The sequence below is a fragment of the Aphelocoma coerulescens genome, chromosome 23 (assembly GCF_041296385.1).
Source record: "Aphelocoma coerulescens isolate FSJ_1873_10779 chromosome 23, UR_Acoe_1.0, whole genome shotgun sequence".
In the NCBI taxonomy this organism is placed as follows: domain Eukaryota; kingdom Metazoa; phylum Chordata; class Aves; order Passeriformes; family Corvidae; genus Aphelocoma; species Aphelocoma coerulescens.
In genome coordinates, this window is record NC_091036.1 from 7485961 (window position 1) to 7507643 (window position 21683).

At 52.8% G+C, this 21683-nt stretch overlaps 1 protein-coding gene and 1 long non-coding RNA gene across 4 annotated transcripts in view; both read left to right on the top strand.

Annotated features, from left to right (window-relative positions):
• The first annotated feature begins 2451 nt into the window (after positions 1 to 2451).
• On the top strand, positions 2452 to 4759 carry LOC138098157 (uncharacterized). 2 transcript variants are annotated; one of them, XR_011146552.1, is made up of 3 exons: positions 2452 to 2543; positions 3014 to 3164; positions 3772 to 4759. It is a non-coding gene; the product is annotated as an uncharacterized lncRNA (long non-coding RNA). The 2 variants fall into 2 exon arrangements; XR_011146553.1 differs by lacking the exon at positions 3772 to 4759 and having other exon boundaries at positions 3014 to 3247.
• A 4684-nt stretch (positions 4760 to 9443) lies between these two features.
• The window catches only part of ARID1A (AT-rich interaction domain 1A), a 53689-nt gene continuing 41449 nt past the window's right edge, over positions 9444 to 21683 (top strand). For both annotated transcript variants that reach the window (XM_068994441.1, XM_068994443.1), the window contains exon 1: positions 9444 to 10551. In XM_068994441.1, the coding sequence (XP_068850542.1) occupies positions 9460 to 10551 (1092 nt within the window). In that variant the 5' untranslated portion in view covers positions 9444 to 9459. The remainder of the gene's footprint in view (positions 10552 to 21683) is intronic.

The following is a 21683-nucleotide window of genomic DNA, read 5'->3' on the forward strand; positions in this document are numbered from 1 at the left end:
GCTGCCTCAGCATTATTTACTGCTCTCAGCCCTGTGTTTAAACAGAAAATGAAGCGTGTTGGGCACTCTGCACACATGTATGAGGCAGTCCTGAACAAAATACACTCTAAAAATAGACAGGGTAAGTGAAACAATAGGAAGACAGTGATTCTAGAGGGTCAGGATTGCGTGGGGAGGGCTGCAGTGCCCTCGGTGAACCCAGGGCACAGGAAAACCCGAGGTCAGTAACTATGTTTCCTGAAGCTGGGAAAAGTAATATTTTTAAATGCTTTGTTTCATAATACAGTTAATTGCACGTTTCTCTGACAGCTCTAATGACTATGACTCTTTCTGATCACGTTTCACTCAGGATCTAATTCCAAAGATCGGGATGCAAGCACCAACCATTATATGTTTGGATTTGGAGTGGGTTTTTTTGTTGTTTTGCCAGATATACTCAATATTTTTATAAATAATTGAAAATTATGTCTTTTTTACGATTCTTCAGTATGTCTGGAGCTCTGTTTTACAGAAGCAGCTCTGGCCAATGCCTTTGTTTTAGTGAACATGTGTGTGATATCCCAGCCTCTACCAGCAGTGCTGTTGCTGAGGTGTGATCACGGGCCTCTCTCAAGACAGAGATAACTGATAGATAAAAATGACCTCATTTCACAGTCCCACAGCTGAACTCTGAAAGTTCCAGCAAAGCTGATCAGAATGTGTTTGAATTTTTGTTTCTGAGTAAATGTCACTGAGGTCCCTACTTGTGACATTCAGAAGGTGACTTTGGGCCATTTGAGCTCGACTGGGTGAAGGCCTGGAGCAGAAAGTCAGTCCCATCCCCACACACAGACCCTGTGTGTGTAGGAAGTCCCAACACTCCCCGGGGGGGCTCACTACAGAATTCAGATTGGGAAATACACATCTATGGGGACTGATGAAAGGTAGATAAGGACAATTTCTGTTCGATCCTTTCTTGGCCAATGTTTGCAAGCTGCTCAACACCTTGTTTTTGTGGCATATTGAGATTGTTTTGGATTATTAATTTTTTCACCAGTTATTTGTGCCTGCCTTTGTACAGCTGGAGTGAAGGGACGTTACTAAGTGTTCTCCCCGTAGCATGAATATTTAATAGTTTGTGTGTTCCTTCTCTGTGTCGTGTGTGTGTCTATATAATACCAACAAAATCTCTTAAAGTCAGTTTTTGCAAGAGATTTTCAAAGCACATCATGTAACTGAGTCACAGTGCTGAGTAAACCACGCTATTGTAGAATTTCACCTAAAATCTGAATTTGCCAAATGGTGGTATTTTGCAAATAAGCACAGATTCTGCTAACTTCCCCTGGAGATTTTATTCCAGTCTGATCCAATTTCCCAGTGTGGACAAACTGGTGTGTCTTAGAGAAAAAGAGAAAATGTTTAGCCTATTGAAAAGAGGATTTTCTTTGTTTCTCAGATGTGCAGATACTCATGTTCTGGAGCTCAGAGCTGCTCTGAGTGTGCTGGGCGGATCCTGCAAAGTGCTGAGTGCATGGCTAACTTTAAGGGAGTAGATCCTTAGAATCACCAGGGCTGCTGATGTTTAAAATTACGAAGAGACTTAAGTACTCTGATGGCCCCCGGCCAGTGGCTTTCACATCTCCTAGGACTGAGCCCTAAGGAGACGCAGTGATCAGCTGCAGCTCAATTTCCTTCTCCCGTTTTAAATATAAGGTTTAAAGCCCAAATTCTGACAGCTGTTTAATTAAAGATACTCGTTTTAACTGTGAGGAATGTGATATGCAGCAGCGCTACGCCTGCTTCCTTTCTTTCTGCCTCTCCTGGCATCCCAGCTCACTCCTCTAAAGCGTTAGTGCAGGGCTTGCAGTTTTCACTGCTGCTCCGTTCCTGCTTTATCCTCTTCCATCTTTTCCATCTGCTTTATTCTGTTTGGAAAATGGCAATGTAGAATGTGTTTGGTGTAACCTTAATCCTGACCAGCATCTGGGCTCCGTTTGAAAAAAAAAAAAGCATCTACTGCAAGCAAGGTTTCTGTATATGTTTCCCCACTTCACTAAAACAAAGTTGGGGGGCGGGGGGGCATAACCAAAACTAACCATTGCAAAATTATATTTATTTTAATTGACCTGTTAATTAATACGTGGGGTTTAATGTGCTTTCCTGCCTACATGAACAAACCGTGGGGTTTGTGCTCTCACCTCTGTCCCGGTGGGGGTCGAGTCAGAGGTAAACCGGATTTGGACCATTTTGGGAAAGGAGAGAAAGGGGGGAGGGGGGCGGTTATTTACATCTGATTTTAACAGCCTAGCTGCTCATTACTCCCAATATGTAAAAGTTAACGCCACTATAAAACATGGGATGCGCTGAAATTCCTGCCTGATGCTTCCTGACGTTTCCCTGTTAAACTTTCCCAGGCCCGCAAAGGTCCCGGTGCGGGGCGGCTCCCTGGGACACGCCGGGGAGGGGCAGGACGGGGCCCGGGCAGGACGGGGACCGCCGGTGCCCCCCGCTGACCCCCGACCCCCGGCCCGGGCAGGGCAGGGCAGGGCCGAGCCGCCGCTCAGGTCGGTGGGGCTGGGGCCGCTCCCGGGGGCTCCTCCGGGCCGGCGCTGGGGCTCGGGCAGCGCTGCCCGCGGAACTGCGGCGGGGCCGGGGGGCACCGGGGGCACCGGGGGGCACCGGGGGGCACCGGGGGGCACCGGGCACGGCTCGGGGAACGCGTCCCCCGCGGAGCTCAGGGTGCTCCCAACACGGAGCCAGCTCCGATGCGGGGGTGGGACCGCTCCCAGCAGGCCAGGACGGCGCTTCCCGGCCCTGCTGCGCTTCCCGGGGGGCCCGGCCCCGAGCCCCCTTTTCCATTCCTGCTGCTGTTGGATTTTCCCGAGCCGCATCAGCCCCGCGCTCCCAGCCCGGGGCTCTTGAACTTCAGTCCCCGGCAGCCACAGAGGTCGCTTCTGAGCTCCACGCAAAGCCTTTTTTTTTTTTTTTTCATTATTTATTTATTTATTTATTTATTTATTTTCCCCCAACTCAGGCTCTCCCTCCCTCACGGCCGGAGTGGAAAAGCACGTTTAAATCCCGAACTCGGCTTTCCCACGTGGTGTCTCGCTGAGCTGCTGTCACAGCCACGCCGCGCTCTCACAGGGCACCGGAGCTTCTCCCCTGCCCTGCCAGGAAGGTACAAGGTGATGAACATTTTTAATCAAACCGTATTTTCGGGACACCTCACTAAACTCCAAACTTGTGCTGAAAAATTCGCTCTCCTTGTGATCAGGCTCTTGTGTTTTAATTCCACCTGGACCGCGTGTACAAATAATGAGGGGATTAAAGTTTTGCTCCCCCTTCCTGGGTGCCCTCTAAAGGGATGGATGTTTGTCAGCGATTTGGGGGTTAATTCAGACAAGTTTATTTCGCATTCTGGGTCTGCACACACGAAAAGAGCACGAGTGGTTTGGGGTGAAGGGTTAGCAGCGTGTACAGGGGGACAAAACCAGTTGTGGATATTAATACGGGATGTATTGGATGTGCGTCTAAGCATTAAATCGAGGGGGGGGGGCTGTGTTTTAGATGACTTTTCGCCCCATTCAGAGACCACGGTCACAATGCACCATGTTTCAACACTCACTGGGGAGAAAGGGAGACAGAGGGGAGGCAGGGCAGTACCCCGAGTTGCATCTGGTCTTCAGACCTCGCTGTAATCTCTAAGGGAGGCTGTCCCCAACCTTTAATTATTCAGTTTAAACAGGCCTAGAGCACGCCACATCTTTAAGGCCTTTCCCCTGATGTCTCTAGGAGGCAGCCTTCATCGAGCGAGGAAAGCAAATCTTGGCAAAAAGAGCACCGAAGGATGTGAACCCCTTGGAAAATTCCACTTCCTGCCCAGCACTGCGTGTCCTTGGGTCTCTCACTCATTCCCATGCACTTAACGAGGGATTTCTGCCTCAGGCTACCACACCAACTTTCTAAATAAATGCCGCGCACACCCGAGCTCGGTGCTCTGCAATTAATCTCAGCCCAGCACCACCTCCCTCTCCTCTCTTCCTACTTCCCTCCATTTTATTTCTCCGCTGGTTTTTCTCTCCAGCAGACTCCAACTCTCTCTCCTGCTGAACTTGCCGGGAACAAAAGGCTCCGTTCCCGATCCAGCCCGCAGTTGCCGTGAGAAACTTCCTCGCCAGCGCTGTCTGTCGCTCCGCTCTCCCTCCCTCGCTCCCTCCCTGCCTCGGGAAAATGGCAGTGCAAGAGCTTGATGAAAAGGGGGAAAAAACCTTCTTTCTCAGCGCCTGCCTCTCCCGCAGCAACCCCCCTCCCCAGTCGTGACGCCTGAACTCAAACTTCTCTAGAAATACACTTTAGGAGGGTAGATATTCACGGGAGGGGACCAGTGGGGTATTTTTTACACCCCACTGAAAAGAGGCGCCGAGATGGGGGAAAGGCTTTTTCCAGGCAGGAGAACCTGCTGCTGACCCCACCCGCACGGCATCGCCGGGTCCCAAGGATTTTGAACACAATAAGTTTTCCTTCAGTGGGAAAATCCAGGCCCAGAGTTCAGATCTTTCTCTTTTTGCAGCTTTAAAAGCCTTTTTTTCCCCCTTTTTTTTAACTCTTCACAGTGGGGTTCGCAGCAGAACGCGGTCTCTCTGCCAGCCCACCCGAGAGCTCCCAAATCTGGTGGGATTCAGGGAAAACAGACGGTTGGCTCCGGATCCAGTGCAGGGGTTTTTGCAAACTCCGGTCCGCGTTTTGATTTTCTTTTTTACCCTTTTTTTTTTTTTTTTTTTTTTTTTTTTAAGTAGATTTACTCTTCCTTCCCCGAGCGCACCGGAGCGCCGCTGTCCGAGGGCAGCCGGGGTGCACCCCCGGATATAGAATAAATGGGGTTCGTCTTTCCCTGCACTTCATTATTGTTTTCCTCCCCTTCCCGATATCCCCCAATTTTCCCTGGAATTACTAAATTCCATCTCCAGCCTTATTTTCACTGCAGGGTGAGAGCTGCTCTTCTCGCTCAGGCCCGAATCCGCACACATGTGCCCCCAAAACTTGCGCTGTCCCACTTTTCCCCCCGCTCGGGTGGCTCGGGGGCGGGCCGGGGGCGTGGGGCGTGGGACACGCGTGGCACCAGCCCCGGCTGCCCCCGGCCCGCGGGGGTCGCGCAGGATGCGCGGGGGCTGCGCTCCCGCGTCCCTTCCCCTCCGCAAACTCCGCTTCGCTTTTTCCTCCTCCTCGCCAGTGCTGCTAAAATAATGCATTTCCTCGAGTCAGGCCGAGTCCACTTTCCTGCCTTAAAATGCATCCAAAGTTTCGCAGCTCGCTGTCAGATGTCACCAGCGGGCTCTCGCGGGGCGGCCGAGCCGGGGGCTCGCTCCCTGCCCGGGGAAACCTGGCGTGGGAAGCAGCAAAACCCCTGGAAAATCCACGCCTGCCTTTGAGCTGCTGCATTCAGCGAAGGGACAGAGTTACCTTCGGCTGGCACTCACAGCGCAGAGCCATTGTGTCTCCCCAGAAAGGGAGATTATACAATATTTTAGCATTGTTTTGAAGTGGATAAATGAGCGTTGTCTCACATGATGCCCAGCAAACAAATAATTCAAATAATATCAGTCTTAGTGGTGATGGAGCCACGAGGAGAGCAGTTAACCCAGATACAACAGCAGCTAAAACACTGCAAGGAATAGGCTGGGGAAATATAAACATATTGACAGGAATGTGATTTTCTTTAGCAAAAACCCTGTAAAAGAAGCTGAGGTGCAGCCAATAACCCTCCTGACTCCATTCCATTTTTTGCAGGGCGCCCCATGAGTTATAATAGATGGGTCTCTTGTTCTCGGGTCCGGCGTGCACATCTCAGCACTCTCGCTGCAATGGAAGAGCATCCTTCCCCACACAGCCACATCCATTCCTCCCCAGCTCCCTTCGCTCTGCCTTGGTTGCGCTTGTTCAGACTTTATCACGGGCGCTGCAGCCGATTCCGGCAGCCGGGATCCAGTCCGTGTTTGTAGCCAGGGAAAGGCTGGGATAATGATAACTTGTGTGTGTGCGAGCTGAGCCGAGGCAGCGCTGACTTTAGTCCGGTTTCCATGTCAACGATTCAGTCCATATTTGCCATCACACAGTTGGCAGAGCCCGATTTTTTTTTTTTTTCGTGGAGGGGGGAGACACTACTCCTGTTTCTAGTACTCTAATCTAGACCAGGTTTCCTAAACTGCCTTAGTGCTGGGTTAAATGGCACGGCCACCTTCATGAAGGAGACTTCCAGTCAGGAGGAGCCGGCGCGGTGGCGGTGGCCTGCAGTGCCATGTGAGCGCTGGTTTCCCAGCCTATCTGAGAGCCAGGAGCCGGGCCGGGCTGAGGGAAGCGTGCCCAGCACTCGGGGACATGGGGAAGGGAGCACGGCCGCCGCTGCCGAGCAGGGATGGCTCCGGCTGGGAAAAGTGTGGATGTGCCGCAGGGAAAAGTCGCTGCCGGTCCCGATGGATGGCCGCTACGTCCCGGGACGGCAGGACTGGCGGGAGGATTTTCAGCTCTTAGGTGGCAATGTTGTTAAGAACTGTGCTGTCATCTGCTTCCCAGTCCTCATGGCTGGGAATTCACTGAATGCCTCAGTATTGAGTAAAGTGCCAGGGCCTCATTGATGAGGCGTATTCCAAAATCTGCTGCAGCTTTCACAAACATTTGGTAAAGTGAGTGTCTCCTCATTGTGTGGGTGGCTGGGGAATCCAGGCTGCTTTTCACATTACTATCAACACCGGGTTTCATAGTCTGACATAGCGCTCCTTGAAGGGGGTTCCAAAAGACGGACACAGGTAGAGAGATGTGAGCATGGGATCTTTGTCTGGATGCGCCCAAGCTGCTTCCCTGGCTCCTGAAGTGAAGTGGTTAAACTTTTGGTGATGCTCAGTGGGATGGTGGGGCTTTGCTCCCTGAAGTAGATGTAGCTTTGGGGTTGGGCAGGTGGGTACTTGGGTTGGTTCTGGGATTAAATGGCAGAATTCTCTCCGGTTTGTGCTTTTTAAAGTTTAGTGCAAATGAAACACCCAAGGAACAGTGTTTTGGTGCTGTGGGGCACCATGGGCATTAATAGAACCACTGGACTTCACTTTTGAGAGTCCAGCCTGACACTGGAGGAAAGTTTTCCCCCTCTTCTTCTTTGTCTTTCCAGAACCCAGGATTTCATCAAATAACTCTTCTGAAGAGATGATGTAGATCAATTTTTGTTCTAGCAGATTCCACAATTTCCAAACTCTTCTGAAGAAGAATATCTTGGTGTTTTTCCTTCCCTGTGGTCCACACACATATCTCACTAAAGCCACAGAGCCTCCCATGTGAGATTCTAGCATTGTACTGGGGCTCCAACCCTCGTGAAAGCCTTGAGCACCATCACAATACCAGTATCATCATTTATTACCCATTTTTCCCTAATAGTTTATTTACAGCTGTGGAGAAGGACCGACCAGCCAATCTGCTGGATGGGATCTACTCTGTGTTGCACAGTCAACTGTGCTTTGTTTGAAGCCTGAGGGGCAGTTTGTTGCTCTAGAAAACATTTAGAATTTTGCTATTTATCACCGTATCCCGCCTACCCTCCCACTTTCCAGCTTTGGAATAACCCCCTTTGTTCCGCCACCTGCACTCTAGATGATAAATATTTTATATTATAAGTTTTATAATGGGTGTGAGGGCTGAGTTGCTGTCAGTAGACACTGACACCTTCACTTGATCCCCAGCAGGCACACGGTGCTGGCAGGGACCCAGTCCCGCTGCCCAAGGCTTTGCCTCCTGCTCTGGACTCGCATTTGCCCAGTGCCACCAGTTCCAGTGGGATTCCTTGTGGTGTGTCCTGCTGGGTCCTGGGCTGGGGCCAAGCCCTGTTTGTTGTCACTGCACAGGGGTTACTTCTGCTGCATTATCTGTTCTGTGGTGATGTTCTAAAATGGCAGTCTCAGACCTCAGAGTCTCTTTTGACTCCCCACCCACTGATGTTTTCTGATGTTTTCTCTTGTCTTAAAGTTGTATTTACTTCAACCTCACTTCTCCAAGTATTTCCATATTCCAGAGGAACACCAGTATGTGGGACCCAGGCCTAACCCACACCATGCCTGCAATTTTTACCAGACATCCATGTCCCAGTTTCTACGAACTAGGTGTTTATAACCCCAATAACTGATCTTTTTGTCCCTCCCACGGCCCGCTGCAGCCCTGCACCATCTGAAGTAAAACAGGCAGGTTCAGACCCTGGCATAGGTCAGGCTGTGACCAGGACGGCGCTCCAGGTACATTGCTCTCCTCCCTCCTCCCGCTCTGCCAAGGCCTCCGGGATGGAGGAGGTGGGAATCTGGGTCTGAAAGTGTTGCAGAAGAGCATGGCCTAATTCCCAGTTCACCTCTTGACAGCCGGGGAGCTCCAGCACGGCGTTAGGCTCTGATTGCCAGCGCATCCTGTCCCATTGCCCAACGTGTTGTGTCTAGACGCGCTCAGGTGGTTTTGGATCTGGGAATTCCTGGTTCCGTGCCCACCGCCCTCGCCTTGGCAGGAGCGGGGAGCCGGACTTTCTTGGATTGTCCGCGCGTGCAGTCACAGCCCTGGCGCGCCGCCAACGCCTTTTCCAGAGGGACACGGCCAAGCGGAGAGGAAATGACAACCGCTAACAGTTCGCAGAGGGCTTAATTCTAAATGGAATTTCTAGGGACAAAGAAGAGGCGCTTCGGTAACCCACGGGCAGAAACCCCAGGGCCGGCGGCCGCCGAGCGGCCAGCACGCCCCCGGAGGGCTCCGGCCGCGGGACATCGCCCGCTGGCCCCGGGGATCGCCCCGGGCGGCTCCGGCCGCGGCGGGGGAGCGCTGCCCCCCGGCCCCCGGCTCCGCCGATCCGCCGCGGGTTTTGCGGGCGGCAGCTCCGCGCCGGCGGCGGCCGGGGCCGGCCCGCTCCTCCTTTGTGACGGGGGGGAGGCTCCGCTCCGGGCCGGGCTGCGCTCCGCTCCGGGTTTGGCAGGCGGCCGCGGCGCTGGGTAAAATGGCAGCGCTGAGCCTCGTGTCGGACTGAGCCCGCTCGGCCGAGCAGAGTCGGAGCTCGCCCAGCCCGGCCCCGCCGCCGCTCGGCCCCGCTCCGGGGACGGCGCCCGCCCGCCCGCCGTGTCCCCCCTCCCTCCCTCCCGCCTCTCCCGCACCGGGAGCCCCGTCCCGGGTCCCCCCCCACCCCCCCTTTCCTCCTCCTTCCCCCCCACTCCCTCCTCCTCCCCTTTCTCCGCCGGCTGCAACCGAGGAGGTACAGCGGGGCCAGGCCCCGGGAAGCCCAGCCCAGCGGAGCCCTCCCCGCCTCGCCGAGCAGGCCGGGGGGGAATGAGCCCCCGCTGCCCTGAAGAGCCGCCCGCCGCCGCCTGAGCGGGGAGAGCAGAGCAGCGAGGCCTCACGCCGGCCGGCCAGGCAGGGAGCAGCTCGGGGGGACCGGTCCGGGGGGGTGGCCGGGTGGGGAGGGGGGGGATCATGGCTGCTCAGGTCGCCCCCGCCGCCGCCAGCAGCCTGGGCGCCCCGGCTCCATCCGAGCTGAAGAAAGCGGAGGCGCAGCAGCGGGATTGTCCCCCGGAGGAGGCGGGGGGTGAGGCGGCGGCGGCGGAGCGCGGCGAGAAGCAGGCGGAGAGCGAGGGCCCGTCGGGGAAGGAGCTGCAGGACGGGGCCGAGAGCAACGGAGGGGGCGCAGGGGCCGAGTCCGACCTGAAGAGCTCGAACGGGAACCCGGGCCCCAGGCCCGCCGCCGCCGCCACCCTGAACAATAACCTCCCGGAGCCGCCCGGTGGCGGCGGCGGCGGCAGCGACGGGGTGGGGGCGCCGCAGCCGCCGCCGCCGCAGCAGCAGCAGCCGCCCCCTTCCCACCCGGCCGCCTTGCCCCCGCCAGCCTACGGCTTCGGGCAGCCCTACGGCCGGGGCGCCGCCGCTGCCTTCCACCAACATGGCGGACAACAAAGCCCTGGCATGGCAGCGCTGCAGAGCGGGGGCCTGGAGCAGAACTACCCGGGGCCGGCGGGAGCCCCCGCGGGGCCGCCCCCTCCGCAGAACTCGCACGGCGCCGGGGCCGAGCACGGCTTCCCCAACCACCAGTACAACTCCTACTACGCGGCCGGGCGCAGCGCCGGCTCCTACCCGCCTCCCCCCCAGGCCTACGCCCTGGGCTCCCCCCGGGGCTCCGCGCCGCCGGCCGCCAAGTCCCCCGCGGCCGCCGCCGCCGCCGCCTTCCAACAGCAGCAGCAGCGCTTCGGGGTCATGGGTCCCTCGGCCGCCGGCGGCGCGGGAGGAGGGGGCACCACCCCGCAGCCCACGGCCACCCCCACCCTCAACCAGCTCCTCACCTCCCCCAGCTCCGCCCGCGCCTACCAGGGGTACCCCGGGGGCGACTATAGCGCCGGGCCGCAGGACGGGGCGGCCGCCGCCAAGGGCGCCGCCGACATGGTCTCGCAGTACGGCGGGGGCAGCGGCCAGGGCTGGGCAGCGGCCGGCGGGGCCCCGCCGAGGAGCCACCACGCGCCCATGAGCCCCGGGAGCAGCGGCGGCGGGGGACAGAGCCTCGGCAGGAGCCAGCAGGTACCGGCCGGGCCGCGCGGGGCGGGCGGGCGGGGGGGAGGGAAGGTCCGGGCACGGGGCCGGGCGGGGGGCGCGGGGCTCGGGGTGGCGGCGGCGGCTCTCCCGCGGGTTCCCCCCGCCGGGCCGGCGCTGCCGGGCGCTGCCATTGTCTGTGCTGCTCGCTCGCTCTAAAATGGCTGCCTCGCCGCCTTCCCTTCCTCCTCCTCCCCGGCCTTTGTGCGGGGCTCCCAGGCCGCCGCCGCCGGGCTCCCCGCCGCCCCGGGGGGCTCTGCCGGGGGGCCGCGGGTCGGGGCGGGCGGCGAGGGCCCGGCCGGGCCGGGCGCGGGGGCCGGGGCGGCGAAGGGCGCGCCCGGGACAAACGCGTGGCCCCGGCAGCGCCGCCGCCTTCCCGCGGCCCCGCGACCCCCGGCGCCCCCCCGGGGGGGTCCCGCGGCGGGGTCCGGCGGAGCGGGCAGGGCTGCGAGGGGCCGGCGGGGCCGCGGGGCCCGCGGGGCGGGCGGAGGGGCCGCGGGCCGGGGCGGGAGCGCTGGCGGGGAGCTGGGCGATGGGAGCAGCGAGTGCGGATCGCTTGGGTTTGGGATTTGAATTATGGAGGTAAAATCCTTCTGTCAAAGCCAGGAGACAGTTGGTCTTAGGTTGACATCCCATCTGTGATCTGATTGGCTCCCCATCCCCTGCTCTTGGCCATTTATAATTGCCTCTGATGTAATGGTACAACCATCCTGATGAGCTCATAAACTTCCACACTCGCCTCCTCCGCCAGCCCCGGGACGGGGCAGCCCCGCGCCCCTCTCCGCATCCCCCCGGCGTGACCTTGAGCCCCGCATCCCTCTGCCCCGTGCCCCGGACGGAACGGGAGGCGAGGGCACTTTGTTTGTACCTTGGGTTTATTTTCCTTGTGATGTTGGGTTCAGCCTGGAATAGAGTCTGTGTTGTCGGAACGGTGGCAGGGCTGCTTCGCACAATGGGCTTGCTGTTTATTTTGGTTATGTGACTTTCCCCTTGGTATAAATGATTTCTTTGATGGGTCTGAGGATGCATTTGTTCCTGCCTGGTTTTGGCCCTTTTCAAAACTGGGGCTGTTTGGGTTCTTTATTAGATGGGAGCATGTGGGGGGTTCTGGGGTGTCTTACAGTCGCAAGAAGGAAAAAAATCCCCAAACAACCAAATAATCAGAACCAAACTTGTGGCCAAAATGCTGAAATCGGTCAGTTACCAAGAATTACCAATTTACAGTCAACAGAACTGTGATACAGGACAGGAGCCTCCAGCTGTGTGTCTTAGGGCACGTTTTGACTTATTTTGAGTGAGAACTGATGTTTCCTTCCCCCCCATAAATACAGGCACTTCCTAGAGACGTTCAGGTGCTGGTTGTGGTCGGGCTCAGCAGTGTCACAACTCTTCGCTCTTCTGAGGAGTGAAACTAGGAACAGCAAGCCTAAGGATTGTCTTTATTGTTGTACGTCTAGAATTCCCCCTTTACTGGAATAGGAATGGCCGGGAAACGTGCAGAGGTGAAGGCAGTACAGCATCAGACATTTTAGATACAGGGAGAAGAGGTGCTGGTATCTTTATCTGAAAGCCTTGATTAAAACCAGTTTCCTTTCTGTGCTCAGACTTGCATCTCCAAGGCCTGTGGTGTCCTCGTGCAGGACTAAACTTCCCTTTTCATTCTGTGTACCTTGCTCCAACTTCAGGCCGGGGTTGGAGACATTTGATACCACGTAGGGTGACCTGCAGCCTCCAGAGCTTCCCTTCTTGCTCAGGACTTCTGCACTGATCTGAAAACTTCTCAGTTGTTTGTGCCTTGATTACCGAAGGCACCCTCTGCTGCAGCACCTGGAATGGCTGGATTGGCTTTTCTGTCAGGTTGGAATTCTGCTCTCCCAGAGAGCAGATCCGCTCTGCTGGGGCCATCAAACGGCCAGTGGTGACTGGTAGTGAGTGGTGGAGCATCCTGAGGGAAGGTTTCAGCTACTTGGAAATATGTTCCTGTGTTCCATGGATGCAAGTACAAAGTGCTTACTTTGTATATCCTGAGAAATCTCAGTTTAGATAAAATGTGTACTAAAAGATGGGGTCAGGTTGAACTTCTCAGGTGTTTCCCTGCAGTTCACTTCTGTCAGTGCGCTGGTACAAATTTGTAAAAGGAGCTTATTTTGTCTTGGAAAATGAATTTCACTTAATTCCACGAGCTGCTGACACAGTGAATTAAGAATACCTGAGTAAGTAGTCCCATAAACTGGAATTATTAATTAATAGTTGTTCTGAGAATTAGTTGGACTTGAGGAAGGACAAACATTGAATGTAAAAGGTAAAGCAGCAACTCCTTCATCCCAAAACCCAAGTGACTTTCCCCCCAGTTCTTTTTGTGCCAAGGATTATTGGACTTAAACTGACAATTCCTTTTTTCTGCCGGAAAAAGAAAAGGGCAGACGTATCTAATGAAAAAAGCTTCCACGTGTCATCTGTGCTGCCCACAAGTAAAGATTGATTAGTAATAATACTCCAGCCCTGAATTACAGCCTCCTGTGCTGTGTACTCCTAAATTCCCTGGATTAGGAGAATTTAAAGCTTTGTGTCTTCTCTTTGTCTTGCACAGCGATGAGCAGAGCGGGTACTTCCCACCCAACTCCTGAGAAACTCGGGGAGAGCAGAGCAGAGGGCGACTCACCTGAGAGAAACCTCCCAGGGAACATCTCCTGGTGCAGGCCGGGAGAAGAGGATGTGGGAAGAGCACACTTGGGTATCCTGGGGGTCACGGACCTGAGTTTGGGGATGAGGAGCAGGATGGTGCCTTTGACCCCGGTACTCTTGAGGAATTCTGAGTGATGCCACCACGAGGGTTTCGTCACTTTGCTCATCAGGAAAGGCCACGTAATTTGTGGCGTGAAAGTTGTTTGGGTGGAATGTTCCCTGCAGTGAGAGGAGCGTGTAGTCACCCCACAGAGTTACACAGGGGTGGCTCCTGTGTGTAACCCTGATGGGCACTTCACCCACAGCCGGTCCGAGGGAGGAGGTGCTGAGTGGGAGCCCAGGGAAGACAAGGATGCTCTGTGGTTTTGGGGACTTTGTGTTTTTTCCACATGATCTTTCTAGCTGGCGAACACAGAGCAGTATCAGGAGATCAGGATGGCTGATTTGTGGTGTGTGGGATGAGGAATCCATGGTTTGCTGTGGGAATGGCTTGTAAGAAGCTAGACCAGGGATCCTGGATTTCAGTTTTTCCAGCTCTCCCATGGATTTGTTTCCACCTGCTTCCCCTCAGAGCATGTAGCAGCTCTCAGTAACACACCAGTTTTCCCAGGGTCTTGGGATTTAAAGGAAACTGCTTGGGAGAAACGACTTCCCTGCCTTTAATAGATGGGCATTTCTCAGGCTTTGGCTACAACAAAGTGTCTCCTGTAATGGGAGAACTCTTTGGATCACATTAAACATTGACATCTTGGATAACCTCCCCATAGGTGCCCCGGCATCTCAAGGCCTCTGTTCTAAGTTCAGTGAAAGCAGTTTAAAAATCATATGTTAATTAAAAAAAAAAACCTTTTGGGCCTGTTGCCATACAATAGCTATTTTTTGTTGACTTTGATTCCGACTTTAGTAGCGAGTGAGGCATGAAAAACGTTGTTGGAAATATGGTTTTTAAGCTAAATTGGCACCAAAAGGCACTGTGCTGCCAGTGAGCTGCGATGTCTTGGAATGGGAAATTGGGACCTGGCTCCTCTTGGCTCGTGGTTTTTCCTTGCTTTTGGATTGTAATGTCAGGAGCCCTCGAGTTGTGTGTTGTGCACTGGAGCTTTCCAACAAAAAGGAGAGTGGTGCATCTCCTTTCTCTGAATGAGCGATTTTAGGACTTGGCTGTCTTAGAAAAAGCAGGAAAATTGTGCTACTTTGATTTTGTTGGTAAAATCTTGTTAATTCTGGTGTGGACACTGGAGGTTTTGCTGCTTCATCTTTTTTAAACAGTCTGAAGTAAGCCAGGAGTTGCCTGATTCTCTTAAAATCTCTCATTTTCTGCACTACCATCTCCCTGATGCCCAGTTTGGAGGTGTCCAACTCAATCCTCACTCTCAGCTGGAGCTTTTACTTTTCCCTGCCCTTATCACCACCAGTTTACTGGGAAACCTGGGACAAACTGCTTGAGCGTTGTGGTGACGTGGGGTCAGCAAGGCTTGCATACAGTTTTTAATGAAGTTTAATTAAATTGCCCTGTGAATCCTTATTTATTTTCTGGGCTAGGGGAGGGTTTCTCCCTATGGTGTCTCTCTTGTAGCCATGTTGTTGGTTGCAAGACAGAACTTTGGTTTCTGAAAGGTTTTATGTTTGACTTTCTGGCCTTTTTTGAGGGGCTAGAATACTTAGTAGTTTCCTGAAACTGTCCAGTTTTATTCCTTTTACCTGCTACAACTTCTGTGTCCTGTTTCTGAAAACAGGAAGACTTTCTGTTTTCCCTCAACAAGCAGGCAGAACTTCTTCCCTGCTCTTAAATAATATTAGAAACTGGGGTGGGGGGAGGCAGGACAGTCAAATGCTCTGTTACAAAGCTGTGCCTGACTCTTTGTACAGGCTTGGTGTGTTCATAATGCTTTGGGTCTTTTCTGTTGTCTCATTTGAGGACTCTGGTCAGTGATTCCTGTGTTACAGACGTATCACACGTTCCATGAGAGCTGTATTAAAAATCCCAGCAGCTTTCCTTCAGAGAGAAAATAATGTCTAAAATTAGGCTTAATAGTGCAGCTGTTGGTTTTATCTGTTACCTCGTACACGACTTTTCCACCTCTCTTCTCCCTTACTCTTTTCAAAGGAACGCCACCAACTGGAAATCCAGCTTTTACCCTCTGCATCTGTGCTCTGGATAATTAAAATATTAGAGGAGAAAATGCCCTTTCCAGTTCTTATGCTGTGTATTTAAAATTCTTGGGCTAGTGAGTCTGATTTCTTCTTTGTATTGCGACTCCTGTGTGATGGATTGCTCTGGGGAGAAGCTCGCCAGCAGTGCCATTGCCCAATTCCTGCCAGGAATGCTGGAAACTCTCAAGGAGCAGCAGCAGCAAATGTGGTTTGGGGGGATGGAAAAGATAAGCTTGTCAATATTTATCCTCTTGCTTTTTCCCTCTGGAATGGTCCTTAAACCATCAGTAAGGGTGGAAAATAATATTTTCCCTTTTGTTCTGGTGGGAGAGAAAGGAAGGATACTTTCCTGCTGGGAAAAAAATGTTTTTGAGAAGTCCTACAAAAGTTTTTTTTGTTGTGTGCTGACTGCAAAATTTCAGTCTTTAATTTATACACAGGCAGTGGGAGAACTGGACTGGATGTCTGTTAGCCAGAGCCATAAATCTCCAGCTGAAATTAAGTGACAGGTGGGATGGGAAGAAAAAAGCTGTTTTTTTGGGACATTGGAACAGAACTGCTGGGGCTGTGTCTGGGTCCCTCCTGCCCACCAGCTCCAGGGTGGCACCAGGGGAGCTGCTGCCTGCTTGGTTTCACTGGAAAAGGAGGGGAGTTCCTCTGGAGATAAACCATGTGTCCTTTTGGGGGGCTCAGGAGGACCCCTCTGTGCCCATCAGTTGAGTCCAGGAAAATTCCAGTCCCAAACTGAACGTCCTCTCTGGAGATGCTGCTTAGGGCTCTTTAGGGCTGAAGCTCTGTCGGGGCTGGGTTTCAGGCAGCCTTTTGTTTCTCCCTCTTAAGCAGGGGTGGAACGTGGGGTCTGAATTCCCACAGTGACTGTTCCTCAGCAGCTGAGATGCTGCTGTGGGAACTTTGGGAAGAGCTGAGGCACCAGGGCTGGGAAGGGTGGAGAGTGGAATCTGGATCCTCTGAGGCTCATCCTGTGTGTGACACCAGCTTCCCTCCCTGGCTTCAGCTGAGAAGAGAAAAAAGGTCGAGACCCTTTTAATGGAGCTCTGTGCTTAAAGCAGCGCCCAGGGCTGGAACAGGAGGAGCTGCTTCTCCCAGGACTGAGCTCCTGTACGTATTTTACCAGTTCCATGTCCTGATCAGGCATGGATTAATCATGGATTGGCACTTGGGTGACGGAGGGGTTCCCATTCCTGACTCTTCGTGCACCTGCACTCCCAGTGTCGTAGCTCAGCAGTTCAGTCCTGCAGCTTGAGCAGTTCTGGGGGTTTTTGCTCTACATCAAGAAGAGCATTTCCAGGTTTGCCACAGTGTCTTTCTGGGGTATTTCTGAGTTGTAAGTGACAGCTCAGCGAGTATTTACACAACGTGGGCATGAGTTCTCTGTAGTGAACTGTAAAGGATGCTGCATAATGACAGGTAAACTTAATAAAAGTTGCTTTGGAATTTCTCAGCAAATATTTTTTTTGCTCAAGATGTTCAGAGTAAAATGTAGCTGGAGTCTAACTTCTAATCATGTTCTTTTTATTTTTCTGGGAGAAAAAAGGGACAAAAGTGTGTAGGCTCAAATAAGGGGATTGGTTAATTCAGTTAATATGGTAAAGAAATGTCTTTATGAGAGGGTGAGAGAGTGGAGACAGTGTGTTTGTCTTAATTCCTATGAAATTCCAGTGAAAAATCAGTTTGTGTAAATAACTCCAAAAAAACTGCTGCTCCATTACAGTTGTTGGCATTTCATGTGATAACCAGCATGTCATTATTTCCTTAAGCCAGCTCTAGTAATTGAAACTCTCTCAAGGACAAATTCAATTGCTATTAACTTTCTTTCTTTTTCTTTTTTTTTTTTTTTTTTTGAGTAACTTCCTCTCTCTCCTGGATAATTAACATTAAGCCTAAATTGGTCCAAGAAGCTCCGGGTTAGACGCAGGCCGTTGTTTTTGGGAGCCCTGATGCAGCTGGTGGAGCAGAGCCTGCTGCTTGTGCTGGTTTTGTGGGTGCTTGGCCATGTGGGGAGCCAGAGGGGACCAAAGGTGATTTTGTTTTGGTGGGATGTGATGGGGATGTCCTGGATGTGGCTGGGAGGAGGCAGCGTTTCAGGGGCTGAGGCCAAAGGTGGCCCTTCCTGCCGCTTACGACTTTCCATCCTGAGAGATTCTGAGACTCTTTTCTCAAAGAGTAATTCTTGAAGTTGGGAGGGCTCTGGAATTTCCCCCCCGGGGAGGATGAATGGGTTAAAGAAGTACTTTCCCCCCCTCCACTCACTTGTGAAATTTCATTCAGGTTTGACTAAGAGAAACCCTGAAAATTACCATTTCCCTTCTGATGTCAGCACGTCCTGGCACCCTGCCTGTGAACAACCAGCAGGAATGTTTGAAAACCTGGGCCCAGGCCACAGCTCCAGCTGCACCTCGGGAAAGCCAGGGGGTCTGGGAGCGAGCAGGGGGTTTGTACCTGCTCACCCAGCACTGTGGACATGAAGCACAGGAGAGGGAGGGACCTGCTCTGGAAATGGCCATTCTGGTTTGGGTTTCAGCGTTGAATTTGATCATTTTGGTGAGGAGAAGGTGCAGTGTGGGCTGTGCTGCCTGGCAGATCTCGCTGTCGGTTCCTTGCCTGCGTTTTCTGTTTGGTAATGATGTTTTCCATGTTGAACACAGATCTCGAGGTGAGTTGGGAAGGTCACCAAGCCCCCGTGTCCTGCTCCAGGGCACGGCCAGCTACGCCTGGGCACAGGCCACACGAACACAGTGGAGCTGCCTCCGTGTCTCAGCGCTTTGCTGCCTGTAGCACTGGACATTAGGGGAAATAGTCCAACTCAAATCGTGTTAATTGAATGGCTCTTGTCCTGGTCTCTCCAGGTGTGGAGAGCAGAGGCAAAAGTGCACAGTAACCTGCTCTTAAATGTGTGGCTTTGTGCCTGGCCCCTGTTTCCTTGAGATAAAATCCCTGGTTACGTTGCAAAATGTCTCCCTTTGCTTCCAGGTTGCTGTGGGAATTGTGTTGGAGGGGTTGGACTGTCCTGCTTTGCCACCTGAACTCTGCCAGGGTCCCAGGCTCACTCTGCTCTCTGTGGGATCCTTCCTGGAGGCTTGTTTGGAGCTTTGTACTTCAGAACAGTCTGGTGATGGATTTAAAGTCCAAATGAGTGTAGGACTATGCACCCTGTGCAAGTTTAGGAGGAGAGTCTGGTACTCATTAACTCTGTGTAAATAATTAAGCCAGTGCCAGGCTGGAGGTGGTCTCCCCTCAGCCCTTGTGGAAGGCTTTGAACAAAAGTTCTTACCTCCGTGCAGGAGATCCATTGAAACGGTGAAAGTGAATTAGTTAAAACTTGATTTTCTTTTCTCTTTAAATTATCTTTGACTTTGGGGCTTGCATGGCTAATCAAGGAAAAGACTTCCCATTCAAGGCCAGTTTACCGAGTGTGATCACGTGTTCCAGAAACTGCCTTTTTTATGTGCTGTGGCTGCACGTGTTGTCTCGATGTTCTCAGGAGTCCTGCACTCCTGCCCCTCGGACTGCGTGGGTGGGGGGTTTTAGTTTTTATTACAAAAAACCCCAAACTCATTTACTTACTGTTCTGTTGGGCACTTGTGGTGATTGCAGTGCTTTGGATCTCCTGGGAAGGACTCTGGGCAGCTGCTGCGTATCGCCGAGTTGAACGTTAGGTTTTTTTTTTTTTTTTAATTATACGTGGATAATTGGACAGTGTTTTGATAGGAGGCATTTAAGTATCAAAGTGTCTCAAAGTCTTTCAGTTATTGTGGCAGACCAGCGAGGCTTGAACAAGGAGTTTTCCATGTTTTGGAAGCCTTTCCCTGGCTCTGCACCCTGCAAGTGGCAGAGAGGTGCTCAAAACTATAGCTCAGAATCCAGGTTAATGCCCTCACTGCCCGATCAGAACTTCTCTCTGGGCATGGGGTTACACCTAGAACAGTTTTCACAGGATCACAGCTTGGAAGGGGCCTCTGGAGATGTCCCAGTTCAACCCCCTGCCCAGGCAGGGTCGCCCAGAGCGGGTGACACAGGGTGGGTTTGGGATGTCCCCACACAGGGAGACTCCAGCCCTCCCTGGGCAGCTGTTCCAGGGCTCTGCCCCCCTCATGGAAAGAAGCTCTTCCTCATGTTGGGGTGGAACTCCTGTTTTATTTTATGGCCATTGTTCCTTGTCCTGTCACTGGCACCATCCTCTTGACAGTTTTCTCTGGTTTAAGGAAAAGTTGTCTTGATGGAAATGTGGTTTCCAGCAGCCTGTGGGGAGAATGTGGCTCCCCTGGAACAGGGCACATTGGTGGGGAAGGGGCTTTCGGGGGGAGTGAGAGTGTTGGCGTAAAACCCACTCTTACTCAGCTCATGCTCCAGAGAAGCAAAAGCCCTGACTGGCTGCTGTCTGTTCTTGGATGTGCAGGAGACACTGACAGACTGATCCTATCCCAAATTATCCTGTCTGCCTGGACTTGAAAGATATTTCTGAGCTCCTTCCCTGTCCTTCCTGCTCAGTTCACAGGCCATGATGGCATTGCAAAAGCTGCTTTCCACGTTAATTGTGATTGATTACTTTGCAATCTGGGACAAGATTTCCTTTGAAAAGCTATATGCTGATTTGGTGTCAGGAATTAAAATCAGATGAAGTGATTAGTGTTGTATGAAACATCCCAGAGCAATCGAGTGCTCCTTGGTTTTCAGCTGTGTTCTGGCCCTTAACCCCTTCCCTGCCTTCTCCTTGGAGTGAGGTGCTAAATCTGCTGCCTCACACTCAGGTGAATAACTCAGCCAGGGTGTTGTACCAGGAGAGCCAGGTGTAATTTGCTGCTGAGCCTCAGAGCATGGATTTACTGGCTTTAGTGATGAATGTGGAGTGTGTTGGAAGTGCACTGTGCCGAGGCCACGGCGCCGCTCCCGCGGAGTGGGGAGAAGGAGTTAAGGTGAGCTTTACGTCTGATCACTCTGTAAATGGCAATAAACTGCTCAGAGTTGTCACTGCTGTCAAGGTGCAGTCATGTCTCATCTTCCTTTCCTCCTATGAGTTGTCTTACAGTTTCTTGTTATACCTGTTCCTGGAACCAGTGAAGACTTTGCAGCGTTGGCTGTTCCTCCTCCCCCCATGGCATTGGCACAGTTGGGAGTTCTTGTATCTTCTCCCCAGCTGCCAGCACACGCTCCTCTTAACTCGCTAAGCAACTCCCCACGTTGTTCATTCTGCCTGGAAAGAAATCTGGATTTTTCTGGACGGACATGAAATAAAAGCCCAAGGACAGATATGAGTGTGGGGCAACAGACCCAGGCTTCAGTAATCACTGTGAGCAAGGCCTGGTGGGCTTTTCAGAAAAGATAGTTAGTATTTTTAAGTAACAAGGACCTTGCGTCACTCAGGATGTCTGTAGTGAACCTGAATCACAGCGGCCTTGGCTTGGTGAAGGCTCCAGGAGTGTCTTCCCTGCTGTCTGGAGCTGCCTTGGCTGCAGTTCCGAGTTTCTTGCCCACGTAGACTTTCCATCTCCCCCAGCCTCCTCTTCCCAAGGCAGGCATGACAGCCCTGCTTTGCTGGATGCAAATAGCTCGTTTGGGTGTAAATACTGGAGATTGGTTGTGGCTTTGCTGTAAAGTTGCCGAGCCCGTCCTCAGTAAATGCAGATGGTAACTTGTCATTACTGCAATTTTAAATATTTTTGGTTCCGTGGAACTGAAGGGGAGGCTTGAAGGTTGAATTTTAAGGCTAAAATAAGAGAAGGCTCAATAAAATCTGTAAAAATAGCACCCAAATTTGTCAGCTGCTGTAATGACAAGGGAAATAAAGTAACTTTTCTGTTTCCTATTAGCAAAACAAAGCTTTGCTACCTTGTTTCGTGCTGGATACGAAACACAGCAGGGTCAGGAGGGATGAGAGGGGGTTTGGGATTCACTAGGTTGCTTCCTAATGAGGTGACACTAGGGCTGATGCCGGTGCCACGCACCGTGTGCCGTGACAGCTCCTGTACCTGAGGGACTCTTGGAGTAACCACTGATGCTTATCCTAAGCTCCTGGCTGGGATAGGGCTGTGCCTTGGGGCTCTTAGAGCTGCCTGACCCACGCAAGGCAGGGGTGATGTCCACTGTGGAGCTGTGAGTTTGAATCTGAGCTGTGGGAGGCGAGGATGTGATGGAGCACAGGGGTTTGTGTTGGCATAACCTGGGATTGCCTTTCTTCCACAGATTCATCCCCAACCTCAGACTTCTTGGATGATTTTGGTCTTCCATAGTGCACAGTTTTAGATAAATTCAGTCATTCTGCA